This window comes from Morone saxatilis, unplaced genomic scaffold (assembly GCF_004916995.1).
Source record: "Morone saxatilis isolate NCDOM2014 unplaced genomic scaffold, NCSU_SB_2.0 Contig11, whole genome shotgun sequence".
In the NCBI taxonomy this organism is placed as follows: Eukaryota; Metazoa; Chordata; class Actinopteri; family Moronidae; genus Morone; species Morone saxatilis.
The window spans coordinates 12,924,589-12,948,940 of NW_023339663.1; the positions used below are offsets into that span (position 1 = coordinate 12,924,589).

General features: G+C 40.2%; 1 protein-coding gene across 1 annotated transcript in view; it reads left to right on the forward strand.

Annotated features, from left to right (window-relative positions):
- The window catches only part of plekha7b (pleckstrin homology domain containing, family A member 7b), a 65,838-nt gene that overhangs the window by 39,092 nt on the left and 2,394 nt on the right, over nucleotides 1-24,352 (forward strand). Inside the window, exons 8-27 of the mRNA XM_035682442.1 lie at nucleotides 1-101; nucleotides 3,841-4,019; nucleotides 5,481-5,909; nucleotides 6,098-6,638; nucleotides 9,135-9,218; nucleotides 9,703-9,837; nucleotides 10,771-10,839; nucleotides 13,793-13,864; nucleotides 15,011-15,091; nucleotides 15,196-15,345; nucleotides 16,124-16,225; nucleotides 16,456-16,567; nucleotides 16,796-17,001; nucleotides 18,005-18,196; nucleotides 18,287-18,401; nucleotides 18,537-18,628; nucleotides 19,457-19,681; nucleotides 21,463-21,690; nucleotides 22,292-22,425; nucleotides 22,661-22,809. Coding sequence (XP_035538335.1) covers nucleotides 1-101; nucleotides 3,841-4,019; nucleotides 5,481-5,909; nucleotides 6,098-6,638; nucleotides 9,135-9,218; nucleotides 9,703-9,837; nucleotides 10,771-10,839; nucleotides 13,793-13,864; nucleotides 15,011-15,091; nucleotides 15,196-15,345; nucleotides 16,124-16,225; nucleotides 16,456-16,567; nucleotides 16,796-17,001; nucleotides 18,005-18,196; nucleotides 18,287-18,401; nucleotides 18,537-18,628; nucleotides 19,457-19,681; nucleotides 21,463-21,690; nucleotides 22,292-22,425; nucleotides 22,661-22,809 — 3,396 coding nt within the window. The remainder of the gene's footprint in view (nucleotides 102-3,840; nucleotides 4,020-5,480; nucleotides 5,910-6,097; nucleotides 6,639-9,134; nucleotides 9,219-9,702; nucleotides 9,838-10,770; nucleotides 10,840-13,792; nucleotides 13,865-15,010; nucleotides 15,092-15,195; nucleotides 15,346-16,123; nucleotides 16,226-16,455; nucleotides 16,568-16,795; nucleotides 17,002-18,004; nucleotides 18,197-18,286; nucleotides 18,402-18,536; nucleotides 18,629-19,456; nucleotides 19,682-21,462; nucleotides 21,691-22,291; nucleotides 22,426-22,660; nucleotides 22,810-24,352) is intronic.

The following is a 24,352-nucleotide window of genomic DNA, read 5'->3' on the forward strand; positions in this document are numbered from 1 at the left end:
ATAGCCGAGAGGAGACAGTGCTTGGTAGCATCCCTCTGCCCAGTTATGTCATTGCACCAGTTGAGCCTGATGACCACATAAACCGCAAATACGCTTTCAAGGTAACACTGTGGTGGCACTGAATCAGATCTATAAAAGAAGTTATCACGTCCACGTGTAGCCAGTGAAATTCATTCACGACTTATAATTTTGTTTTGTTACATCACTATTTGGAAGCACTCCTCACATGCTGGTTTGCCCTACTGTGGTCTCTGTAACACAGGAAGCCGTGTTGGGTACTCCCTGCTGCCTTGATCACATTTTCATCTCTCCTTTATGTTTTTTCCCCCCTTTTTGTTTAAGGCAGTCTGTGATTTACTATTGGGGTTGGGTATTGAACTTCAGTAACTAGTTCAACCAAAACAGGTCTATAGCACAGAGCATCAAAAACAGTGAAGTATCTAAAGTTGGAATCAAGTCATACCTTTGTTTACTTGATTGACTGATTTAAAGTATGACATTTCTCTTTATAGAATAATATATTTAGTTTATGCAAACAAGGGCTGCTTGTAATACAATATGAAAAATAAAACACAGATGTGTTTCAGAGGTTTGAATTATTTTGTTATATAAAAGAGTTTGTAGAAAAACAAATAATCAAAGTAAGTCTTTTTTTTACACTGTTACTCAGAAAATGTCAAGTTATGAGTCGTACAGTGGCTGCAGGACAAACTTTGTATGTATTCTGACAATCTGTTCATATTAGCATTTCAGATAAAGCAGACTTGTGCCTGGTCTGATTTTATTCACCTACTGTGAGCAGCGGCTGTATTACAGGAGCCCTACCACTGTGCTAGAGAGGCTGCAGCAGCCTGTCCACAGTGCGATTGCTTTGTTCTTTCACTGAAATCTGAATGGCACATAACATGCTTGTCGTACTTTACCTAATAGAAACAGCTGGCATTTGGTTATAGTGTCGTTTTTATCTGAAAGTGTGTGATAGAACTTTTCCTTGCATGCGGCAAAGTCTTTTTCTCTTTTCCTTCTGTGAATTCTGCCAGAGGACAGCGAAGGGAATTATGCCTTTTGGTTACAGCAAGAGTGTTAACATTATCCAGCTCCTCCTTTGTGGAAACACAGAGCTTGTTGCAAAGAACAATAGTACCTGAATGTTTGATGCACCACTGCAGCTTCAGGGCATACTGTTGCAATCCTTTCAGCTCCTTTGTACTTTGGCTTTTGTTCTTGGATTCTGTGTATATATGTGTGTGAGAGCATGTATGTGTGAGTATGAATCGGTGTGTGGTACGTATCTTTTTAAAGATCATATTACATACAATGGAATTTGTATGATAATTGTGCAGCTGGGAATATTAATTATACATTCAGCCTATTCACCGTCTCCTCCCACCACTTGCTGGGGAGTGTGTGTAAGGCTAGATGTAATGAGGCTCTGCTGTGCCTCCCTGTATTTAAGAGATCTCTATTCCCCTCAGCTCTCTCTGAGCCATCATGCATTAAAGAGCAAGAGATTTCATTATGTGTATCTGAGGTGCTTTGGAAATTTCAGTTACTGCTAACTAAGCATGACAACAGCTCAGTAGATGTCTGGTGTTGTTCAACAATGGGATGTTTCAGACTGTTAGAGCTATTTACATGGACAGTAAATTACAGACTGATAATGAGTTGAAATAATGGACTAGAAATGGTGACACTAGAGTCCTTCTCAAAATCAATTAGCACTTGAATGGAGAACATATAAGAATACAGATTGTGCTAGTCAGTATAGCACTTCTCTAAAATATTTATACTTAAGAGTTGTTTTTTTACCTTCCTTGAAGCACTGCAGGTTGTGCCGCGATGCCACGAGGATGTGTCTGATTGTAAAGAACCGAAACCCTTTTGATGCTGCCACTGTTACTCATTCTTGCTTCTGTGATGACTGCCATGAGATGACAGCTGGAGCCATTTCTGTTCTTTCTTATTGAGTCAGCACTGATCTGCTGTAACTTCCTGTTGTTTTCTGTTCTCTTATTTTCGCTCATTTCACTGTGTTTCTCTCATTCCCTGTTGGTCAATTGCCTCCCATTGTGACCCGGTGTGTGTGCGCGGGCGGAGTGAGTACTGTTCTCTGCGGGGCGGCCGTCCTGAATCACACAGGCTTCCTGTCTTGCATGAATAGGTATTTGATTTCACTTGAGCCTCATCAGTGGACCGCCATCCTCAGCTCATTTTGTTTCATATCATGCTAGTAGCTGCTGAATGCACATTTCTAAATGTGCATCGAAGTCTTATCATGTACAGGCATGACTACAGTCATCAGTGGACAATGCCAGAGCTCATAGGGGTGCCATTAGTTTTATTAATCAACTTTGCTGTGAAATTTTTGAAGAAAAAAAAGAGCATTTGCTTAACGTGTACAGCACAGTCCATCAGTATTTGGGCGGTGACACATTTGTTATTGTTTTGGCACTGTACTCCAGCAAATTGCATCTGAAATGAAACAGAATATTGCACATTCAGTGCAGGACTCATATAGTGCCCCATTTTGTGGAAAGTGTGAGAGGACAACGGTTACTCGTTTAATCAATTTAATATACGCCTATGCTCAGTGGCTCTGGTATTTGTCTTGTCAAGCCGCATATCACCTATCACATTGTCATCATCATTGGAGTGGTGGGACAACAGGGTTTTCCACACTCTTTGCTGATTTCATTGCATTTCTTTGGATGTTTGTTGCCATCAGAAATATGCCCCCTGCTGTACACACATTAATTTTATGTTGTTTTACAATAGAAATTACTATATAATCTGTTAACTTGTTTCTCTACATCTGTTTTGAAGCAGGTCCTTTGGGTTTACTTTGCAGTGTTCGTCTTCTCACATATTGCCTGAAGATTAAATACATTTTAGCAGAATGATTGCATTCAGTTAACAGTCTTCCGAACTGATAAATCGTGGTGGTGATTCGATGGTAAGACTTTTGTTAAAACTAAAAGAATGTAAGCTAGTGAAGATGTCAAAGACTGTATACAGTTTATTCACTCAGAAGTTTAAAATACACACTGGCAGTGTGCAGTTGTGATATTAATTGTGACCAGTTAATAAAAGACTAATAAAAGTATGTTTATTTAGCATGTTGTAGTATTGATTATGGAGCTATACAGTATGATTAAACATTACTAACTAATCATTTGCACTGACTGTGTATTGATAAGATCAGTACAACATATTTTGCAGATCTAAAATGAGAAGGTAATCTGTATGATTGTGAAGGAAGAGAGTAATGAAACTATGCAAAATGGTGCTGAATGCTCCTTTACTGGGGTTTAACTAGTTGTCTGCATCAGAATTAGGTTTTGAGCTATTAGGACTGATTTACACCACCACAAAGAAAAACAAAAGGTGAGCTAATGTTTATTATCTGTGGTTATGTGTATGTGTATCCTGACTAAAGGGGATGACAGATGCCCATAATTGCCTTTTTGTTGCTACTGTATGATTGTTTGCTGAAGTTGCTGTCTAATTTCTGTGTGCTGAAGAGATTGTATATGTTTTGCTGAAGCTTTTTTGAAAAGCAGTTGTAAAATAAAACTGTGTTGTGCTTTTTTGTGACCAGAAACAGCACTATGTTCACGTTGTTTCTGCTGCAGCACTTTGCTCCCACCCTGTTCTTTTTTTTTCCCAGTAAAATGTTGCTGTAAACTTTGTCCTGACTGAGTTGACGGCTGTCAGTCTCAGTAAACAAGAAAGCAAAGTTGTTCTACTTATCAGCCTCCCTGGCAGCTTTTTCCTGTCTTCAGTAAGATGTTCTCACATCCAGCCTCTCTCTCTCCCTCCTGATGTCTCTCTCTTTGATAGGCGAGCCATACAGGAATGCGCTCCTACATTTACAATAAGAACTCTGTGATTGGCTCACAGGCAGAACACTGCGGGATGCGGACATATTTCTTCAGTGCGGACACGCAGGAGGACATGAATGGCTGGATCCGGGCCATGAACCAGGCTGCGCTGATGCAGCAGAGTCACACTATAAAGAGGTTGGTCTCACTTTACAGAGTAGGATTCACTTCTCCCATTGGTTGGACTTCTACTACTAACATCTCTCCTTCCATAAAGCACAGCAGTCTCTGTGAACTGGATATTTTTTGAGATGATGTCTAAAGGGATCCTGGGTGTCACAGTATTCAACAAAATAGTACTGTTTTGGTCAATGTTTCTAGTATATTATGTGTTTTTAGGCATCAACCTCAGAGTTGAACTGTAGTGTTGAACTGGTTTAATCAGTTTCATAACTGAAATTTGCTCCTGCTCCTTTTTCTTGCCTACATGGGCTTTATTTTAACAGCATGAGCAGTGTTCCACAGCAGGTTCAACCCTGTCCTTCTGTTCTAGAGCACTGATATGTCTGCAGTTTTTGTTTTTGTGTGTGTGTGTGTGTGTGTGTGTGTAATGCATCTGGGTCTGATAGATGAGGCTTATTGCAGACCATTGCTGAGCAGAGGCCACACAAAATAGATGCTCTACAGTAGAATGTGTTTCTACAGCAGTAAATCTTTTTTTTATTCACAATCAATGGCAGAAATAGCCTACAGTCAAATCTGTGACTACTGTATCCCTGTTAAATTTATTAGAAACTGCATGTATCTGAGATTAGCTGGATGTACTGCATGGTTTGAATGGTCTGTGCAGTAATGCCACCTAGAGGCCACCTAGAGTCAGTACTCCTGATTTTTTTTATTTTGCAGCACCTTGTTTCAAGTTCCACATTTGATGCATGTAAAACAAGCAATAACGATTGCTGTAGCGTGCACACACATATTATGGCTGAATCCTTACTGTAGCAGCCTGGCTTCAAATCCAGCCCCCAGCTCTTTGCTCCATGTCATCCCCTCTCTCTCCCTGCCTTTCCTGTCACTATCCAAATAAGCAATCAATAACAGTTTGAAAATTAGGCTTTTTAAATCATGTCTTATTCCTTTAAGTGGGAAAAGAATGAATAAAATGTTAAACCTTATGAATTGAAACTGGTACCATTTGAACACATTAAGAAGAGTGGCATGCTACCCCAAGCTATTTGATGAAGACAAAGTGCGTCATTTCTGTTCCCTGGGGATTCGTTCTGCTTGCTTTCTCCAGCAAGGGCTCTACTCTCCTTTTCTCCTCTCCATATATAAACGTACAGATGGAAAGTCATTGAAAAAATTTGCTTTAGGGTCACTAAAGGTTTCCATTGTGTGGTTTTATCCAGTGTGTATTGCTGTGTAATCCCTTGTTTCAAGAATAGTGCTGCACTTCATCATAATATACGATATAAGAGGAGAAATTCGATTATGGTTAAAGTAATTATGAGTGTAGACATGTGTAATAGTTAGATAAAGTAACACTTAAGAGTCTTACTTTTGTAGTTTAAAATACGCTATACAGAGAAATTTGTATCATTTACAGGCAGGATTGACTTTTGTTGAAATATTCAATCATCCTGTCTTACTTTTTCACAGAGAGGTGGAGAAGCCAAAGAAAGCTGTGCAGCAGGCAGTTCCACAGGCCAACCATGTCCACATCAATCAGAACTCTTCTCAGACAGAGAGCCTTCGCAGGACAGACAGAGAGGAACCACAAGATAATGGTATCCAACTGGCTCATGGCGACGAGGTGAGGTATGGATTAGAAATCCAAGGGAGGCCCAGCCAGTCAGCCACAGAGGAAAGAGCAGAGAGACTGTCTCCAGAGTTTGTCGATGGTGTCGCCCAGAAGAACGGACAGCAAACTGTAATCCAAGTGGCTCTGCCACCAGAACAGAATGGAAACCTAGTCTATCAGAGGGGCTTTGTGTCGAGGGCAGACCCTGAGAAACATGTGCAGAGGAAGAATACACTGGCTCAGGTGGAGCAGTGGGTCAAAGTGCACAAAGGAGACCCACCGAAGAGGTCAGTTTGTCTTTAAACAGTCAGTCTGAATTGACCAATATTTCTTTAACAGGAACCTTGAGTAAATGCCTCCCTCTAGTGGCTAATATGAGGACTTGTTTATTTAAGTTGCTCCATGAGATAGAGGATATTGAAATAATTCTCATTGTGGACAAATAATATGAAATTCTTGTGTTTTTTTGTCTCAGTGCTCCTTCTGCTGAATATAACCTCCCTCGGCGGACTCCTCCCTTAAAGCCCAAAGCCAGCACAGCGGATGCCACCTATCAATCGTTGCCAAAGTCCCCCCGTCTCCCATCTGGCAGCAGCTCTCCTGCAGCCACATGCAACCTGCCCAGTGACTACAAGTATGCCCATGACCGGCTCAGCCACTTCCGCATGTCCACAGATGAGCGTACGGCCACCAAGGAGGGGATGGTATGGCAGCTGTACGAGTGGCAGCAGCGGCAGCAGTTCCGTCATGGCAGCCCCACCGCTCCGATATACACTGGCCCCAACTTCACTGACTCTTCATCTTTTAGAGTTACTGTGGAGATGCCACGTTCCATCTCCGTCCCTCCGTCCCCGTGTGAAGTCCCACCGTCAGTCCCCTCTTCCTTCAAACCCCTGTCCCCTCGCAGGCCTCACACTCCCTCAGACAGACGCACAGTCAGGCCCCTGGATGAAGTGACACCTGGGGACAGCACACGGTCCAGCTCCCCCGGCCATATTTGTGCCCAACTCTCTCAGGTAGGACACTTACACAGGCACCTCTGATATTTTTAGTAAGAGTTGACTGTTTAGACGGCAATTTACTTCACCATTGCAGTACAAAATAAAAAAATATTTTTTCCCAATCAAACTTTGAAATGGAGACTAGTAAATCTAGTTCTAAATAGATTCAGAGTGCTCAAATACTATGCAATATAGGGTCTTACATACACATAGAAATGGTGAATAAAAGAATAATTTGAATGAATAACTTTATATTAATCCCTTTGATATTTCATGTCAGCTTTAGATGTTAAGTTGGAATCATTATGTATTGTAGCCTAGGTTAGTAAACATATGGCCTAGTCTAGGAATAAGTTATTCATGTAGAGCAGTACTCATTATAAAACTAAAAAATGCTAATATTGTTGTACTGATTAACTTGATGTTAAGTCAGTTTGAAGAAAAAAATAAAGGATAATGCTAGTCTTATTTTATCAGTTAATAAGTAACATAAAAATACCAAAACCAACAAGGAATTTGTTCATCTAGCCTCAGACTGATAACAGTGTATAGAACATTGTCATCCAAAGATTATTAAAACACGTTAAAGACTGATAGCATTGCACTGGCTGACATATCCGTTCATTATGATGAACATGGTCAGCGTAGTTTATTCCTCTTAGAAATGCAATCATGTAACCCTGCCCGGAACATCTACCTGACACAAAACTACTCTCAAAAATACAATTGTGTTTATTGAAGCTACATGTAATGACTATTGGCCAAGTGGCCAGTAGGGGTGCAGAAGGTTTACCCTGAAAAATTGGGATTTTGGTGGGCTATCATGGTTAACCCTAGGGCTCACATTTCTTCAGTGTGTTGACCCGTGGATGCCTTCAAACTAGCAAAGCAGAGCAGTGATTAGCAAAGGGCACAAGTAGGTTTGTTCCCAATGTGTTTATCATACTGCTATCACACTCATAGTAACACTGGTTGGAGTGAATTACCCTCTCCATAGATGTGTAGATAATGGATGGAGGGATTGTCCACCCTTGATGAATTTATGTGCTTTAACACTGTATTACTGGCACAAAGTGGTGTCAGCAGCCTGTCATTGGCATGGGACTGAAGTATGTAGATGTAAGTTTGATGATTCACATGTTGTGAGCCAAATGACAAAGGTCTCATTCTCACGGTAGTTTTGGATAGTGAGGTATCTATTGACTTGAAGGATGTCGTGAGCTCACAAGGACACCATGGGAAGATTAGCAGGAGGAGCATGAGAAGGATCCGGCTTCTCAGCGCACACACTTTGATGCTCATGTGAATCATTTGCAGATTCACACAGTCCACACCCAGGCCCACTCCACAGGTGGTGTGAGCATGTGTGAGTGAAAGCTTGCTACTCCGCCGTTCCCCAAACCGTCGTAGCGCTCAGACAGCACCACCACCGCCGCAGGAGACGGAGCGAGGGGCCGTCCTGTCATCCACACCCTGTGCTGTCTGCCCACCACACCCTCCACATGTGAAAACATCTCCCTCCAAACCATCACCACATTTGCCAACACACACAGGCCTCATAACCAACCCGTTGGCCTTACACAAGTAAACAAAGTGTCGCAGATGCTCTGTTTCCTCTATCATTCAAACGAGTGTCAAGACACTAATTATAACCATAAAATAGAATGACGCACAATTATGGAAAACCCTTTAGAAGAAGATACATTTTTAACAAAGGGAGCCACAGTGACTATGCAAGACGATCCAAGGGAGCGATGTTTTATGGGAACTAAATTTAGTCTGCAATGAACTTAAGTTTTGGTGCACCCAGCATCTTTGAGGCTGATAGTGCTCTCTGGCTGGAGTGTGCTGAAGTAATAGCGATCTGTATACCTCTGTGGAATATCATTAAGGAGTATGTTTTATTAGCAGCTAATCCAATTTGCCCAGGGCTCCTCAGCACCCTATAAACATCTCTACTCTATCTCAAACATCAGCAGCGGTCTCTTTCTTCTGATCTTGCATTTAAATAAAAAACCTATTATACAGCAAAAAATAGTGGCATGGGAATCTCAAAGGGAATGGCTTACAGTGCTTCTCTTGCTGGTAGCAAACAAATGTTATTTTAAGAAAGCAGGTTTAGTATAATTTATGTGTAGTTAATTAAATCTCTTGTTGTTTGTGTCCTTTTAAGGTTCTGTAGTGGGCCTGGTTTTCGCTAATTCTGTGTGTTAAGCAAAAACGTCAGATTTTCCAAGCCCTGTAGCGTCTAAAACTCAGGGCACACCTTGTTTCAAATAAGAGTAGGAGTGATGAAAGGGAGAAAAGGATAGATGAAAAAAATAAATCTGCTGTGTAGTCAAATTTGTTTGCAGTCTTTGAGGCTATGGTTCAACTTTGATTCAGTGTGATAGAGTGGTCTATCTCTCACTTTCAACACTCTGTTGAAGATTATTTAATGAATTACACATTCTGTTTGATTTGACTCTATTAGATCTGTAATAACAAGTGTTGAACTTTGTTTCTCTGCAGACTTCCCAAATAGAGAGAAGGTCCATGCCAGCCATGGGCTATATCACACACACTGTCAGTGCACCCAGCTTGCATGGCAAAACGGTATGATCCTCTTTATTGCATTCACTACATTACTTGGTTTCATTGTTAACGATATCTGTCATAGTGTATAACATAGTTCTCCAGTAGTCTAGGACACCCAAGCCAGGAATAGGAATCACTAATCTCTGTGACAATATCAAGATGTAGAATCTAATCTGAGCGAGCTGATCCCTATAATGCTGGTTTATTTTTTTATGCTGTATGATTCGCTGTAGTGGTATTAGTTCTGCTGACCCTTAACCTTTAGACAATCCATGATAGCCAATAAGTCAACACAATGAGTCATCCTCCCAGTCTCATAGTGCAGCTCAAGCTTGTACATTTTAAGTTATTATTAGGACATTGATTAAGCAAAAGTATACTGGCCTCTCAACCACTTGGCTCTCTCTCAGCCACTGTACTGCCCAGATGGTTCTCAAGTATTTTCTCTCATCCCTCTGCACTTTCACTGGCCTCCGGCCTCTAAACCCGGGCTTGGCTGCAGCCAGAGGAGCTGACTCTGCTCCTCATTCAGCTTCGGAGGCACCAGGCCAAGATGGCTGGTGTGCATAGCCCCGGCGATGCATTCGCTCACCTGCAGCACCACCAGCACAACGGTCTTCTAGGCCCCAGCATGCAGGTCAGGGGCCGCTGTATTTCCCTAACCCGCTCTACAGCACACTGCAACCCCTGCCAGTGCATTGTGGTTCCCCTCTCCCCAGCCAATCCCATACATTACTTCTCTGTCATTCATAAGACTGTGCGGTCTGTTGGCATTGCTTGGTTGTCTTGTTTATTCAACCATTTTGGCATGGGCTGTGTTGCACTCCAGACTGTCTAGATTGCCTTTAAGATATACATTAGTCTCTTTATAGTTAGTGTCACTCATCTACCTTTTTCAAAACATGAAAAAGCATTCAGAGGCTAGTGTTTTTCTATTTCTAATAAGTAATATGTCATATTTGAAGCATGTTGCTTGTTGACTGTGTCTGAATTGTATACTTGTTTTATAGATGTATAACCTTGCACAAACACAAAAAGAATATGTGATGAATACAAAACATTTGTATCTAAATGTCTGTGTGCTCTGATAAATTTTTTGCTCTTGGTGTTTTCATTTTGAAGCAGCCATCAGGCCACAGTCCCCCTTGTGAGCCTGTTCACAAACACTGCATTGCTGTAAGACTATCAGACCACAGTGAAGCTGCAACGGTGCTCAGTAATGACAACCCCACCCAGTTTCCAACATCAAACCATTCTCTGGCCATCCTCCATGTTTGCACTCAGTTTGACCACATGTCATGCACAAGACCTGTGTTGTTCAGTTGTGTATGAGGTCAAACATGAGACATTAAACCAGTTCAAAAATTACACGATTACTTAATTACAGTTTGGCTTTACTTACTGTGGATAAAAATACAGAGGTAGAAGTAAACTGTAATTGAGACCAAGTTAATTAAAGTTCTGTTAGCAGAGCCTGAACAGCAAATAAAGGCCTTAAGAGTCATCTGGTCACCCATTATCCTTTGCAGCTCCATTTCAAATGATTTATCTCTCCACTGCTCATTTAAAGGCTGATGATACTTACATACAACTGAAGAAGGACCTGGAGTATCTAGATCTGAAGGTGGGCCCCAACAAAGTAAATGCCACTTTATCCTTTTCATCCTCTTCTCCATCTCCCCTCTGTAGACTGCAATCTTGTTCTCCTGCTGCTGCCTCCAACATCTGCCTCCCTGTTTCCCCTTTTCCTGTCTTTCCTCTGTTCCTCTGCACTGAGCTTTGTCTACTGTTTCCTTATGATGGAATTAACATGTCTCTTAACTGTCTTCCTATTATGTAAATTATCCATTTTAGGATAAGAAGTAATTTTTGCATTAATAGTCTGCTGAATCCAACAAATAGTCCAATGTGACTGACATAAAGTGCAAGAGCAATGTTTGGCTTCTTCCTAAAGTAGAGGTCATGATGTTTAGTTTGTCACAGAGTTTTCTATTGGATGATATTACTGTACTTTCAGATGTAGGTATGTCACCCCAACACATGTTGATCCTCCTGATGGGAATTGAAGTTTCAGCACATGGTTGAATTTCTAAAATGTCTGAGTCAAGTTAACTCCAATTCCCATGTTACAAATAGTATAATTGCAAAGGCCTTTTACTGCAGTATTTAATCAGTCTGTTTCATTTAGCTAGCTACTGGCATAAATTCCATTTACACCTGTGCAAAGCATTTGACCTTAATTAATTTGTATGTTTAACACCACAATGCATTGATTAGAAATCTGGGTTGTGTTTTGGAAAGGAGGGAGGTCATCTAATGATACAGTACAGTACGTCCTGTAACTCCTCTCCATTTCCTGTTTCAAAACAGATCCAAAGTATTGACCCGATGATCGTTTCAGTACACAATGTGTTTGAAAACTCCACTCCGAGTTTTGGGTACTGTTGGAATGTAAGGATGGTGTGCATACAAAGTGAAACAGACCATTCCATTGCTTTTCAAAAGGAATGTGATGCATCCCTGGAAAATATGCAGGATTTTGCACATGGATACCTGGTCCGATCATTCACTGTGTGACGCTCGCAACACTGCTATGAGATTTGAGATGATAGAAAGGAAGTTGTTATGCGAGAGGGCTTCCTTGCATGCTGTTAAGCATTTCTGAATGTGTTTCATGTATGTTACATCTTGTCTTTGCTTTTGTTTTGCTTGTTAGAGCATAAGAGATGACCCAATGGTGCTCTTTAAAGAAATATAATAGCAACGTGATATGGCATTGACAACCTTAGGGCCTCTAGTTTCATTGTGGTCACTGGTGGAAACGGACGATAATGTGCGGTGGTGTGTATTCACCACGGTCTTGAAAGAGTACTACAGAAACTTATATAAAGAAATTAACTTACGTAAAGTTGGCCAACTTGTGAAGGACAGATTACAGAAAAAGTGGTCAAAACTTGTTTATTTTGACTTGATAGACAGAGATTTAGCTTGATATTGTCTTTAGTTTTCTGACTTCCATGTCTTTCAAACTCAGTGCCCCAAGTATGTAACATAGACGATCTTTTAAAAAAATTGTAGTTTCCAAGCCCAACCTAAAGATCCTGGTGATTACTTGAGTAATTTTCCCAGACTTGACAAAGCTCCCTCCAGCACCACAGAATACATTATAAAACTGTTCTCACAGGCTGCGTAGTGCCCCACATGACTAGTAATTGACTTTGACATTTAAATTAGGTGGAATGCCCCTTTAACTGAGTTTCCCATTTGCTGTAGTCCATACCGCCGTGTTGGGTGTGGTGATCCTGATGTGGGTGTGTTATGAATATTCCCGCAAAATTTTTACAGCTTCATGCATTAGTAACTGTGACAGTTGACTGGCAGACTCTGCCCCATTATCTGGACAACGTCTGAACAGGACAGACTGACAGTCCCTCTGTTATTATACTGATAGCAAAAGAAAACAATGTCATTAAGTCACTTCTAACTACCACAAAACTGATTACAGAAATATATAAGTTCCCATAATAGTATTTTCTGATATTAATGTTATAAATGACCTAAAATAGGTAGAAAAATAAAATAGGCCCATACAATGGTAATGTACAGACCCCAAAATAATGGGGATTATGATTCACTTGTTGTACTATGTTTACCACCTGAAAATTGCTGACATCTTCAATGCAATCCTGCTGAATAATTAAATGCATCTTCTGCCACTTCCATGACACAGAAATGCAATAGGCCTAATCAATAACACATTTCAAGAATAGGCCAGTTGTTACTTTTTATGCAGATGGAATTGGTTAACTGAGAAGAAACTAAGTACTAATTTAAGTAATTTAGCAGCATAGCAGACACATGTCCTTATTTTTAGCCATTCTTGTGGCATCGCTCTAGGGATGGCAGATCTCTTTCAAAGCTGTTGTGATTTGTTTGTCTGGAGACAGATTAATCTCGTTGGTGAACTGAACTTTTATATATCTTAAACAAAGTTTTGTTAAACTGTGCTGTGGTATCAACAATGCCATGGCTGTTGCAGCTACACACAGCTCATTATTTTTAATAATTCACACCTTTTCAGTCTCTTACCGCTGGCTTTGCCCACACTCACTGCTCTCTCCGCCAGCATATGCATACTGCCATAGCACACCGTCATGAAACTAGAGGCCTTGATAACTTAGAGTTTCACATTTAGCTTTTTGAAGTAGAAATAATGAAATGGTTCATGTGAATGACCCAGTTGTTTAACTTGCAGTAATAAGCAGTGAGGAAAGAGCAGCTTTGGGGTTTTTAGGGTTTCCCCGAATGCAAAGATGCAGAAGCTCTCTCTGCATAAATGTTTTTGCTCAGCTTCTGCACAAAGTTTTGTTATACCAGCTCATGCTTTTTTCTTATTTTGGTTGTGTGAACTTTTCTGTTTTTATTATTTTATTACGATCCATCCAGCTTGTCCCAGTCTCACTGTATGTTGGAAATCCATGCAGTTGTTGTTATCTCTTTACTGGAAGCATTAAAGTAAGGGTGTACAAAATATTCCATCCGATTACTGATATTAAACATTTTATTTTATTTGTGGCTATTGGGAATTTCAGGTTACTGGACGTGAGAGTTTAAAAACAGAAAGACCATCAAGGCCTGTGAAAATAGCAGAAAGTGATGCTGATGTAAGTGAATTATTATGTTCTCAGGACTGAAAAGATAAGCACCATGTTTATCCGTCTCTTCCTTTTCTTTAAGATCTCCATTTCCTACTTCTTACAATCCACTACAGAGAGGCAGCTGACTTTAGTCTGACTTTACTGTGTGTTTTAGTGTGGTTTGTGTGTGTGTGTGTTCTTAAGTTGTGGTAAACAGAGGCTGTGGAGGGAAGGGAACGTATGTACGTTGCAACACTGTGGGGACACCCATCCACACTGCACAGTGAGGGCCTGAGAGTATCGACCACAGCTTTTATTTTCCTCCCTGCAATTTAAAGGGAAAAATACATGTAATGGGAGTTTTAGATGTTGAGCTGTTAAATTTTTCAGTTTGATTTGCCTGATCCTGCTTTTCTCATTCTTTGTTTTCTGCTGAATGGAGGTAAATAAGATGGATGTCCTGGCTTTTCATCATTAGCATTGTTCCACTTTAACAATTTATAAGAAATTGCCAGTAAATTTGTCTGAACAATGAATATTTCATGCAATTAAAAACAACAATATACGGCAGCAAAATAAAAACAGCTTAATTATTAATTGAACAGAATGATAAATAGATCTGAGAAAAAAATACACTGTGTGAGAAAGACTGTGAACTAGGCAGTCTTATGTTGTTTTCATAAACACATAACCCATTTCTGGGAAAACAAATCTGTCACTCTCAATAAACACGGTTTTCTCCAAAAGTGAATTTGAAAATATGGATTTTTGATTATGATTACTCATAATGGGTATTACCAGATCTCGCCCCCAAACCAGACAGTATAGAGCCTTTTGATATTTCTCACTGCGCTTTTGAAAGGAATTCCTCAGGGCTTTTCACATAGATGAGCCTTATTGACATATTTACAGACAGCGAAGACTACAGTAGACGATCAATTCGTCTTATCTGGCTGCGTTGTTAGAATAAAGTTGAACGAAAACAAGAACGGAACAGTCAACCTCTGTTGTAAACAGATACTGTATCTCATTGGCCCAGTCACCGTTTTATCTCTTTCCTGTTTTTTCTGTTGCATTATGTCTACACTCTGTGGACTGTTTAGAGGTAAACAGAGATTAGATTTTATCATTTGTTTTCCTGCATTTTATTATTCCAATATGTTCTCCCTTCAGGTGAAATTAAGTCGGCTGTGTGAACAAGACAAGATACTACAGGAGCTAGAGGCCACGATACGCACTTTGAAGGAGGACAAGGTTTTTGGCTTATACATACACAAAATTTGTGTGAGTCAGCCTGTATTGGTGTGGTCCATAAATGCTTCTTGTTTTCCGACTGTGTCTTTCATGTCTCTATCTAGGACAAGCTGGAGTCTGTGCTGGATGTTTCCCACCAGCAGATGGAGCAGTACAGAGATCAGCCGGCCCATGCTGAGAAGATTGCTTATCAGCAGAAATTACTACAAGAGGATGTGGTGCACATCAGGGCTGAAATATCCCAAGTCTCCACAGTAAGACACAAACTCCATTCAAGTCCATTAAGCTTATAATGACAAATACAGCTTCTTTGACTTCTATGTTAAAGTTAAAATATGCAACTTGCCCCCCCTCCCAATGTTGTTTAATTGAGTTTTGGCTGGTAAGCTACTCTGAATCACACTACTCACTGTCTCCTATATTACTAAGTGCATGCTACCACAGCATTATGTTTTTATTGCTTGGAAACAAGATGTTCACTTCTATTTTTAGTTGTTCCTTTTTGATGGTTTCTGCAACTGGCACAATGTTTCAAGTTGACTGTGACTATCAAAATGAGTGCTCGGGGACAAACCTGAGGCTACAAAAAAACTCATGAGTTAATTTCTACACCACTCAGAAAAATGCTTTAGTCAAAATGTCCACTGATATTCAAAATATTCAGTGTTAAAATGATAAAACATTTACAAATAAACCACCAGATTACGCAAGAGTACACCAGAGTATCTTTAGCTCTCAGTGTCAAAGACAACCACATTGGTTGTGCTCTCAGTGGTCGCAGGAAATATCGGTCTTATACGTGACTGACTGAACAATGGAAATAACAGATCAAATCCAAGTGAATCATATTAAAAACTTGATTTCAAGTGAGAAAGCATAATAAGACCCAAGCAACTCAAAACACTTGCTCTCCACTACTACTATAATTATAAAGTGTAACCACAGATAGGCTTTACTGTACGTGTTACCTCCTAAGATGAGGCTGTTTCTTGTCTTATTATAACATGGAGATGGTTCTGTTTGGTTTTTCAGGAGATGGAGAACGCGTGGAATGAGTACAGCCGGCTGGAGAGAGATGTGGAGTGGCTGAAGTCAGCCCTGCAGGGACAGATGAACCGCAGCGATCTCTCTCAGGTCTGTGGCTCGTGTTAACTCACACAAACAAGTAATTCACTCTCATGCATGGATGTGCTTGGGAATTAGTTACAGACTTCTCATTTCATAAGCACAGACAAAGCAAGGAGTTGTGGTTGATATGTATTAGCCTCAAATTAAAAATCATATTGTGGTAAAAATAGATGACTTTTAAACAGTGATATGTAAGTAATTTTACGGTGCATGTTTCTGTGTTCGTCTGTGAGCAGCAAGAGAAAGTCCAGATCAGAAAAGAGCTGTGGAGGATTGAGGATGTTATTGCAGGCCTCAGCTCCAGTAAAGCCAACTACAAAGTCACTATCTCCTCTGTCACCAACCCAGGTGAGACAGGTGCTACCTGGAGGTTTCATGTGTACAAAGCAAATGATGTTCGCTGTATGTGCAGTGCAGTAGAAGCCATGTGTGGTCACGCTACAGTATGTTACCATTAAAGATCTTAATCATATACTCAATACTAATGCCTTGAACATTTCCCATGGGAAAAGAAAGCACTGTCTTTACAGCGTGTGTGTATTCATGTTACATGTTCATATACATTGAATTCCCCAGAGAGGAAATTTGTGCCTTCAGTGTCGGCATCATCAGTGCCTTCTGTGTCTGGGAGCCCGTCTGCTATGGAGATGAGATTGTCCCAGCAGCAGCAGCAGCAGCACAGCCCCCACCTCAGCCCAAGTAGCCACACCCCCACCCTTTCCTCCAGCCCCAGCCAGCAGCCTTTACGCCACTCTGCAACCATCACCAGTGGGCTGAAATGGGTGAGTGACCCCTGGCACAGGAGTAAACCTAAGGACATCTTTGTATGAAAAGCTGCATGAAGTCTTTGTACGATGCAGTTTGTGTAGCTTTGCACATTTTTCATACGCCTTTTCTAATTGCCAAAAATATCACATGATGCCTTAAACAGAGGCCTTACCTTTTCTCATTTGGGTCAATGTTTCCATTTACACTTTTTTCAGCACTAGATAAAGTGTTGCAACCATTGATTAGTTTCATTATATTAGTCTATATATAAGTCTGTCAATTATTTTTGACACTTAATAAATTATTTGTTTGGTTAATAAAATGTCACAAAATGCCCATCACACATTTTCAGGGCAACGTCTTTATATTTTACAATGATATGAAACAGATAAAAAGATACTCAACATTAAAACTGTCCGCTTTTGGTTGATCGACTAATCATTTCATCATTATTAGAAAACCATTTATAGCTTTATTATTTTAAGATTACTTCTGTTAGCATGTTTGCCTTCATTGGATAAACACCATTCAGCTCTTAGGACCTCCATAGTTTTCTGGTATTTATTAGTTTCCATAGCTTAAAGGTGTCCTTTGGAGGTTTCTTGTAAACAAACAAAAGCTTACATTCAGTGTTACTCACTAAAACTTACTGAGTGAATCCTTGAGGCAAACGTGACAAAACGTTCCTTCCTCATCAAACCTTTTTTTAGTATTTTGAATCCAGCATTGTTAACATCTATGTTTACTAGCTAGCAGTCTTCCTTTTCTTTGCCACCTGTTGATCAGTGTTATAGTATATCACTTCATGCACATGACAAGGAACAAGGACCCAAACAACTCCATAGCACTACTAGAGGTCAAAGACTCCACAAGGAACCTTTAATGTGAATATGTAGCGTCATGTATTTATTAGTGGTCTTTCAGAAAGGACTGATGTCACAGTCAGGGCAATGTGAGGTTGTTGCTTGTTTGTCATTTTAAGTATGTATCAGTAATTCACAGTTGTTCTGTGTGCAGGGTGAGGATGATGTGCCTCCCAGACCTCCTCTACCTCAGCTCTACAGTCCTGACGAGCATCCCCCTGCTGTGCCCCCGTTGCCCCGGGAGACAACGGTCATCAGACACACTTCTGTACGCGGCCTCAAACGACAGTCAGATGAGCGTAAAAGGGACAGAGAGATTGGCCAGTACACTAATGGAGACAGTAAGGTAAAGGCAGTGTGTGAAATTTAGACATCTAAGCAGCACAAACAGAAAACTCCACAGTTTCTAATCTATGTCTGTGTCTGTGTATCTCAGGTGGAACTTAGGCCTTTCCTGAGCGATCCAGAGCTTATGGGAGCTGGAGACGGCTCCAGTCACATCAGCATAGTTGCATCTGGACATGATGGGTACCAGACGTTACCTAGCAGAGGTACGGGGATGATCGAGCCAGTAGAAAGAGATTTATTTAGCTATAGAATATTTATTATGTTAAAGATTTTACAAAAGTGTTGAGCTGTATTGCCAAATTGAGTACAGCATTTTAATGTTGTTGGCTTTTCCTCAGGAGTGGCTGGCTCATCGCTTAGGCTAAATCAGTCTTCAAGCATCTCCTCATATGTGACCCTCCGAAGAGCAACCTCAGCTGTCGGCATGAAGGTGAGGATCGGAATTAACTAAGATCAAATAGTAAAGAGTGAGTCAACACTGAGTACCCATCAGCACATCAGAGGAGAGACACAGATACATGATATCAATGCAATTCACAAATAAATGAAAGCACAGCTAAATTATTTGATATTTCATGCTCATATTTGTACTTCTGGCTCTCCCAAGACCTCCATCAAACCCATCTGGAAGTGTTTACAGGTGGGAAGACAGTTAGACCATCCTGTTTGGTTTTTTTTGCACTATAACAAGATCATTAGATTTTTAGCAATGAAAAAAATGATGAAATGTACAAAATGTATAATTTAAAAAAATATTTACAGAATTAGAAAAACTCAAATGGTAAAAACCCACATTCAGTAAGTAAAAATGTTTGTGTCAGTCAATTTATTTTTTTGGCATTTTACAAAAAAATGTTTTAAGTTTGACAGATTTTGGTAAAATGTATCTGAACTTTGTCAAGCTCCAATTTTATAGGTAGACGACATACAATAATATAAACTCTTTGTGTAAACTTAAAATAACAGCTATGCTTCAATGCATTCAAATTCCTCATCAATAAACATACACAACAAAACTAAGGATTTGTGGTATAATTTACACTATACACCTGATTCTCTATATGCTCCAAATAAAACCTCATAAATGTCTCAGTTGTGAAAACTAAATTGTGTATTGTGTTCCTTTTTCGCTCCTTGTTAACATTAGCTATGCTTTTACTCTCTCGCTAGGTTTGTTTTTATTTCCCCTCCTCTTCTTTGCCTTCTGCTGCACCTTTTTGCTCATGTTATCAACTCTCTTTCCTCCCACTTCTCTCAGGAGAGACCAAAAAGTGCCTTGGAGCGTCTGTACTCTGGGGACCCGGCGCAGCAGCAGCAGAGGGGGAAGATGAGTGCCGATGAGCAGCTGGAGAGGATGAAGAGGCACCAGAAGGCTCTCGTCCGCCAGCGCAAACGCACCCTGAGTCACGGTGACCGCCATGCCTCGCCATCGCCGCGCACCGCGTCCTCCTCCTCGCGCCCGCTTTCAGCAGACTTGGGATCAGTATGTTACTAGAACAGTATCACACGTCACACTCTCATGCATGACGACAGCCAAATCGAGAGTGGCAATCTACGGTAGTCATGCATGCCTTTACTCAGTAGTCTGTCTTTTCTCTGTCCCTGACATTACAGAGTTGATAGTAATACATTAAATTAGTGCAGTATGGTAATTCACTGTGTGGCTCTAACTGTGCTTATATCATGCATGTTGTTTTAAGACTTAAACCAGCCTTTTTCACAGCAGGTGTTTTGACTTGTCATAGTAGGAAAATCACAGGTGTTACTAATAACATTAATGATGGCTCTGTTTCATTCAGCTGCCCCATTAAGTCATGACAATGTAACACTGAGTGAGCCCACATGCAGAATACCAGAACCCTGAAACTGAAGTAACTAAATGGAATTCAGCCATCATTCATTTTATTGTGCTTTTCCTACTGTGACATGTCAAAACTTCTTCTGTGAAAAAGGCCTACACAGATAAGTGGATAACAGTTTCTGCATTACACTTAACACAATAAAGTGTGTACAATACTTATATAATTGACAAAAAAAGTGTTTGTTATGCAGTGGAAATAATTACATTTATATTGAATAGGGATGTATTCTTGTTTAAAATCTTTACAGTATATCTTGCCTCTCAAACATATAACACACTAATTACCTCAGACAGATCTTTAATGCCATCTACACCTCATTTTCATCCATTTCTCTGGGTATTTTTCCTCATCATTCTCTGTTATAGACCCTAACATTGCTTTATCCATCCATCCTCACTTCTCCTCAATGTTCTTTGCATTTCTTGGCTTTCACAGTATATATATATATTTTTTTTACCATACTACCATGCTTTCAGAATAGCACCCAGATATCTGTTTACCAGTTTCCCCTCATTTAGATGTTCATGCTCGCTGTTCTTTAATGATGTGCTGTTGCTGTCTGTAAGCAGTCCGTGTGTGTGTTTGTGTGTGTGAGAGAGAAAGAAAAAGAAAGTGCCTTCTTATTTTCTACTGACAAATACATTGACATATACTCAGCAGTGCCTATTCAGCCTACTCACCGTAACCTAATCATGGCATTTTTCTTGCGATATTATTTTTTTTACTTAAATGAAAATAAAGATGGTTGTGTTAACGGACTGGGGCCTACTTTTGTCCCATTTACTAATTTGAAGTCTTTGTGAGAGAAAGCTTTTTATTTAGACAATACTAATGTGTATGATAGCCATTTCATATAGGTTAAGTGATTTCAGTGTTTGCTCAGCGTTTTTATCTGCTAATTAATTGTTAGTTATAAGAACCCTTCCTTTTTCAAATGTGAATGTTTGCAAATAAATAAAAATTATTTTCTAATGAACGTATATCGCCATGTTTTTTTTGTTATATATTTTTTATCTGAATACATAAAATATGGTTGTGTCATCAGAATGAATGAAGAGCTGTTTCCTCTTTGTTTGAGTGTCATTGTGCTGTCTTTATTACTGTTGTACTGTGATTTGAGGGTTTCCAATTTCATATAAGCATGCATTTATGTCTCATACATATCAATGCATGCTCCCTCTTTTTTTTTCTTTTTCACACCTGTACACATACTCTCTCTCTCACTCTCTCTCTCTCTGTAGCCAGTAAGCAGTAATAACTAGTGTTGTGCAGTACTTGTTACATTAAATTACTTGTAAAGGCAAGTGAAACTTTCACATTGACCTGATGAACAAGACAACTTGATGGCAGCAACCTGTAATTTGTTTCACAGTCTATTTTGTTTCCTTTGTGCGTTGTCCAGTGGAAGAGAGAGCAGGACTTTGACCTGCAGTTGCTCGAGAGGGCTGTTCAGGGGGAGGAGGCACAGGGAGTTAGGAGCGTTCAGGGGGAGGAAAGACCTCCCGAGCACAAAGAGAGACCCCGCTCACACTCTGACGAATGGCTGACCTTCCGCTCAGTGGCCACAACCCCTCCCACCCATGAGGTTGACCTGGAGCCACTAGACTATGACCTGGACCTTAACAAAGAGGTAAGTTATCTTTGTCTCAGTGAAGATACAGCTGATGATTTTTTTTTAGTTTTAAAGATGCCTTGTTGCACTGGTTGCAGTGACTATACGTCCCAATGAGTAGTTGTGTGAGTGCTGCTATACTGTGCCTGAACTAAACCAGCAGCCTGAACTTGATTGGGGGTTTTATTCCAAGGCATGTAGTGGAGGCTAAAAGATGTTTGCTGACTACGTAGTGGACATATTTCCTGTTGGAACTTATGCTTGTTTTTTTTTTTTTTGCGTGATATCACCCCCTTTTGGTAGGGGGTGTAAAAAATAAACTCTCGCACAGCAAAAGCATTGACTGATGCTTATTCGGAGAGGCATACAAATGATGTTGAAGAACACTAACAGACATCTATTGTAACTTACTTATCACTTAAATCTAACTACAAATATTATTTTCAGTTTTAAGCAGGTAGCTAAATTGTAGGCTTAGCTTATTTAAAATATCCTCTAATGTCCGTCTGCATATCCTTCAGCTGTGCAACTGGATAGATCATTTTTTGGGTGATCTGATAACAAGGATGATGATAAAGACAACTAAGATTTTAACACAGATCATGTCTATTTTGTGTAGCTTTCCAAGCCTCAGAAAGTCCTGATTCCGGAGCGCTATGTAGATTCAGAGCCTGAGGAGCCTCTCAGCCCACAAGAGGTAGAGGACCGCCATCGGAAGGTGGAGCGCATCAAGAGCATCTTGGCAAAGTCCAGGTAAATAAAATAAAATGAAACAGATTTTGCATTTAAGTGTTGCACATACATGGCTGATTCTGGGGTTTCAAGAAGGCATTGTAGTCATCCCAACAACCACTGAAAAATACTCACATTCAAGCCCATTGTTGGCAGGCATTCACCATACAGACAATGCAATCAGTGCATTTCCACATCACTACCAATGCATCGTGGTTTGTCAATTTGGTGTTTTATTTCTTTGTGCGTGGGATAGTGTGCAAAACCTAGCACCGACAGTGACTGTGGACAAGCCGGAGGTGGGGCTGGTGGCACTTGACTCGGCTCTGCAGGAGCAGGAGAGGATCATCACCATGTCGTACGCTCTCGCCTCAGAGGCTTCACTCAAGAGCAAAATAGTCGCAGGTTGGTAATTTCTCTCATTTGAAATGATTTTCTCTTCATTTCAACCTGTAGGTTATCGGTTTGCTTTATAAAGGAGTGTAAAAATCATTATTCCACAGAAACACTTAAAGGAATAATTACTGCCAAATCTAATCTGCCAGGAAAGAAAAAAACATACCAGTGCTAACAGTTTCAGTAAATTTTCCCGGCATCAAATTGACATCTTTTGGTTGAAGAAGGGATAATAGGGAGAATTCTGGATTGATGTAGAGGAGATAAGAAGGGCATAAGGTGCAGAGTCGAGCAATAAGGCTGTTCATTTCCTAATAACTGAACATTATTCCTTCTTAGGAGTGCAGATAGCCTCTAATTGCAATCCGTGTAGAATCTTTCAGACGGGGGAGGAATTGCTTGATGAGGCCATTTTGTGTGCTGATCAATGACCCTCTCAAACTCTACTCTCCTTCTGCATACCATTGCTGCTGCTTTGAACGTAGCTCTGAACCTGCATAAAAGACACTGCGCTCACTTTTCATCTCTTTCATACTCTACAGCAGACAAGCAAGTTCATTTTCACTGTAGCTGCAGCAGGTTGTCAGTCTGTCGGCCTCACACACACACGCGCACACGCACATGCACACGCACGCACACGTATATGTCACACACAGTAACACTCAAGCTGTCAGCGTGTGTGGAAGCTTAATATGCACAGTGAGGCAAAGTCAACAATTATAACATTATTTCCAGCATAGAGAAATGTCAGAGAATATAACTGGTGGCATCTTGTCAGTAGAGACTGAATCAATGACTTTCTCTCCCTTTGGTGTTAAAGTAAGGTATGCTGGTGCACTTCCAAATCCCTGAATTCAAAGAAGAGTTTTTTTCACAGTATTATGCATAAGAGACTTCAATAATGCTGGCATAAAAGCAGGAATATTCAGCTCTGAAATTACATACAGTATATATTAAAAAAGGTGTTTTTGATTGTTGAATTTGTTATTCTAAATTTAGTATTTTGTAATTACTTGTACTTGTGTTTGGTAAGAACCTCTAATTTATCTACAAAACATGAATGAACTTCCTCCTTGTCGTGCCTCTTCAGCTATTCATTGCTTTGTTTTCTTTTAAGCTGACGAAATGTTCAAATGATGAGGAAATAAAGCACACACCACACCACAGCATAGAGATCACAATGCGCCTCAAACGACTGATGTTGCAGCTGATGTTAACTAAAAACATTTACCATCCTAATGACCTTCGTCTTATCGAATACCTTCAAATCCTTTACTCTTTGGAATTTTCAAGCAAAAACACACTAGAAATTGCGTTGATGAAAATCGACATAGAATTTTTTTTATTAGCAAACACATTTAAAGATGCTTTTGATGAGGCCATCTGAGATGTTCTTGTATGTGCACTGTATCTACACTCATGGAAGTTTTTACACTCCTGAATAAGGGAGGGGCAGCTTCACTGACGGAAAATGAATAGAAGCAGAAAGACCAAACTTTCACTGGTTTAAGATTTGCAAACAAAAAGATTTCACGCTTTTCTTTGTCATATA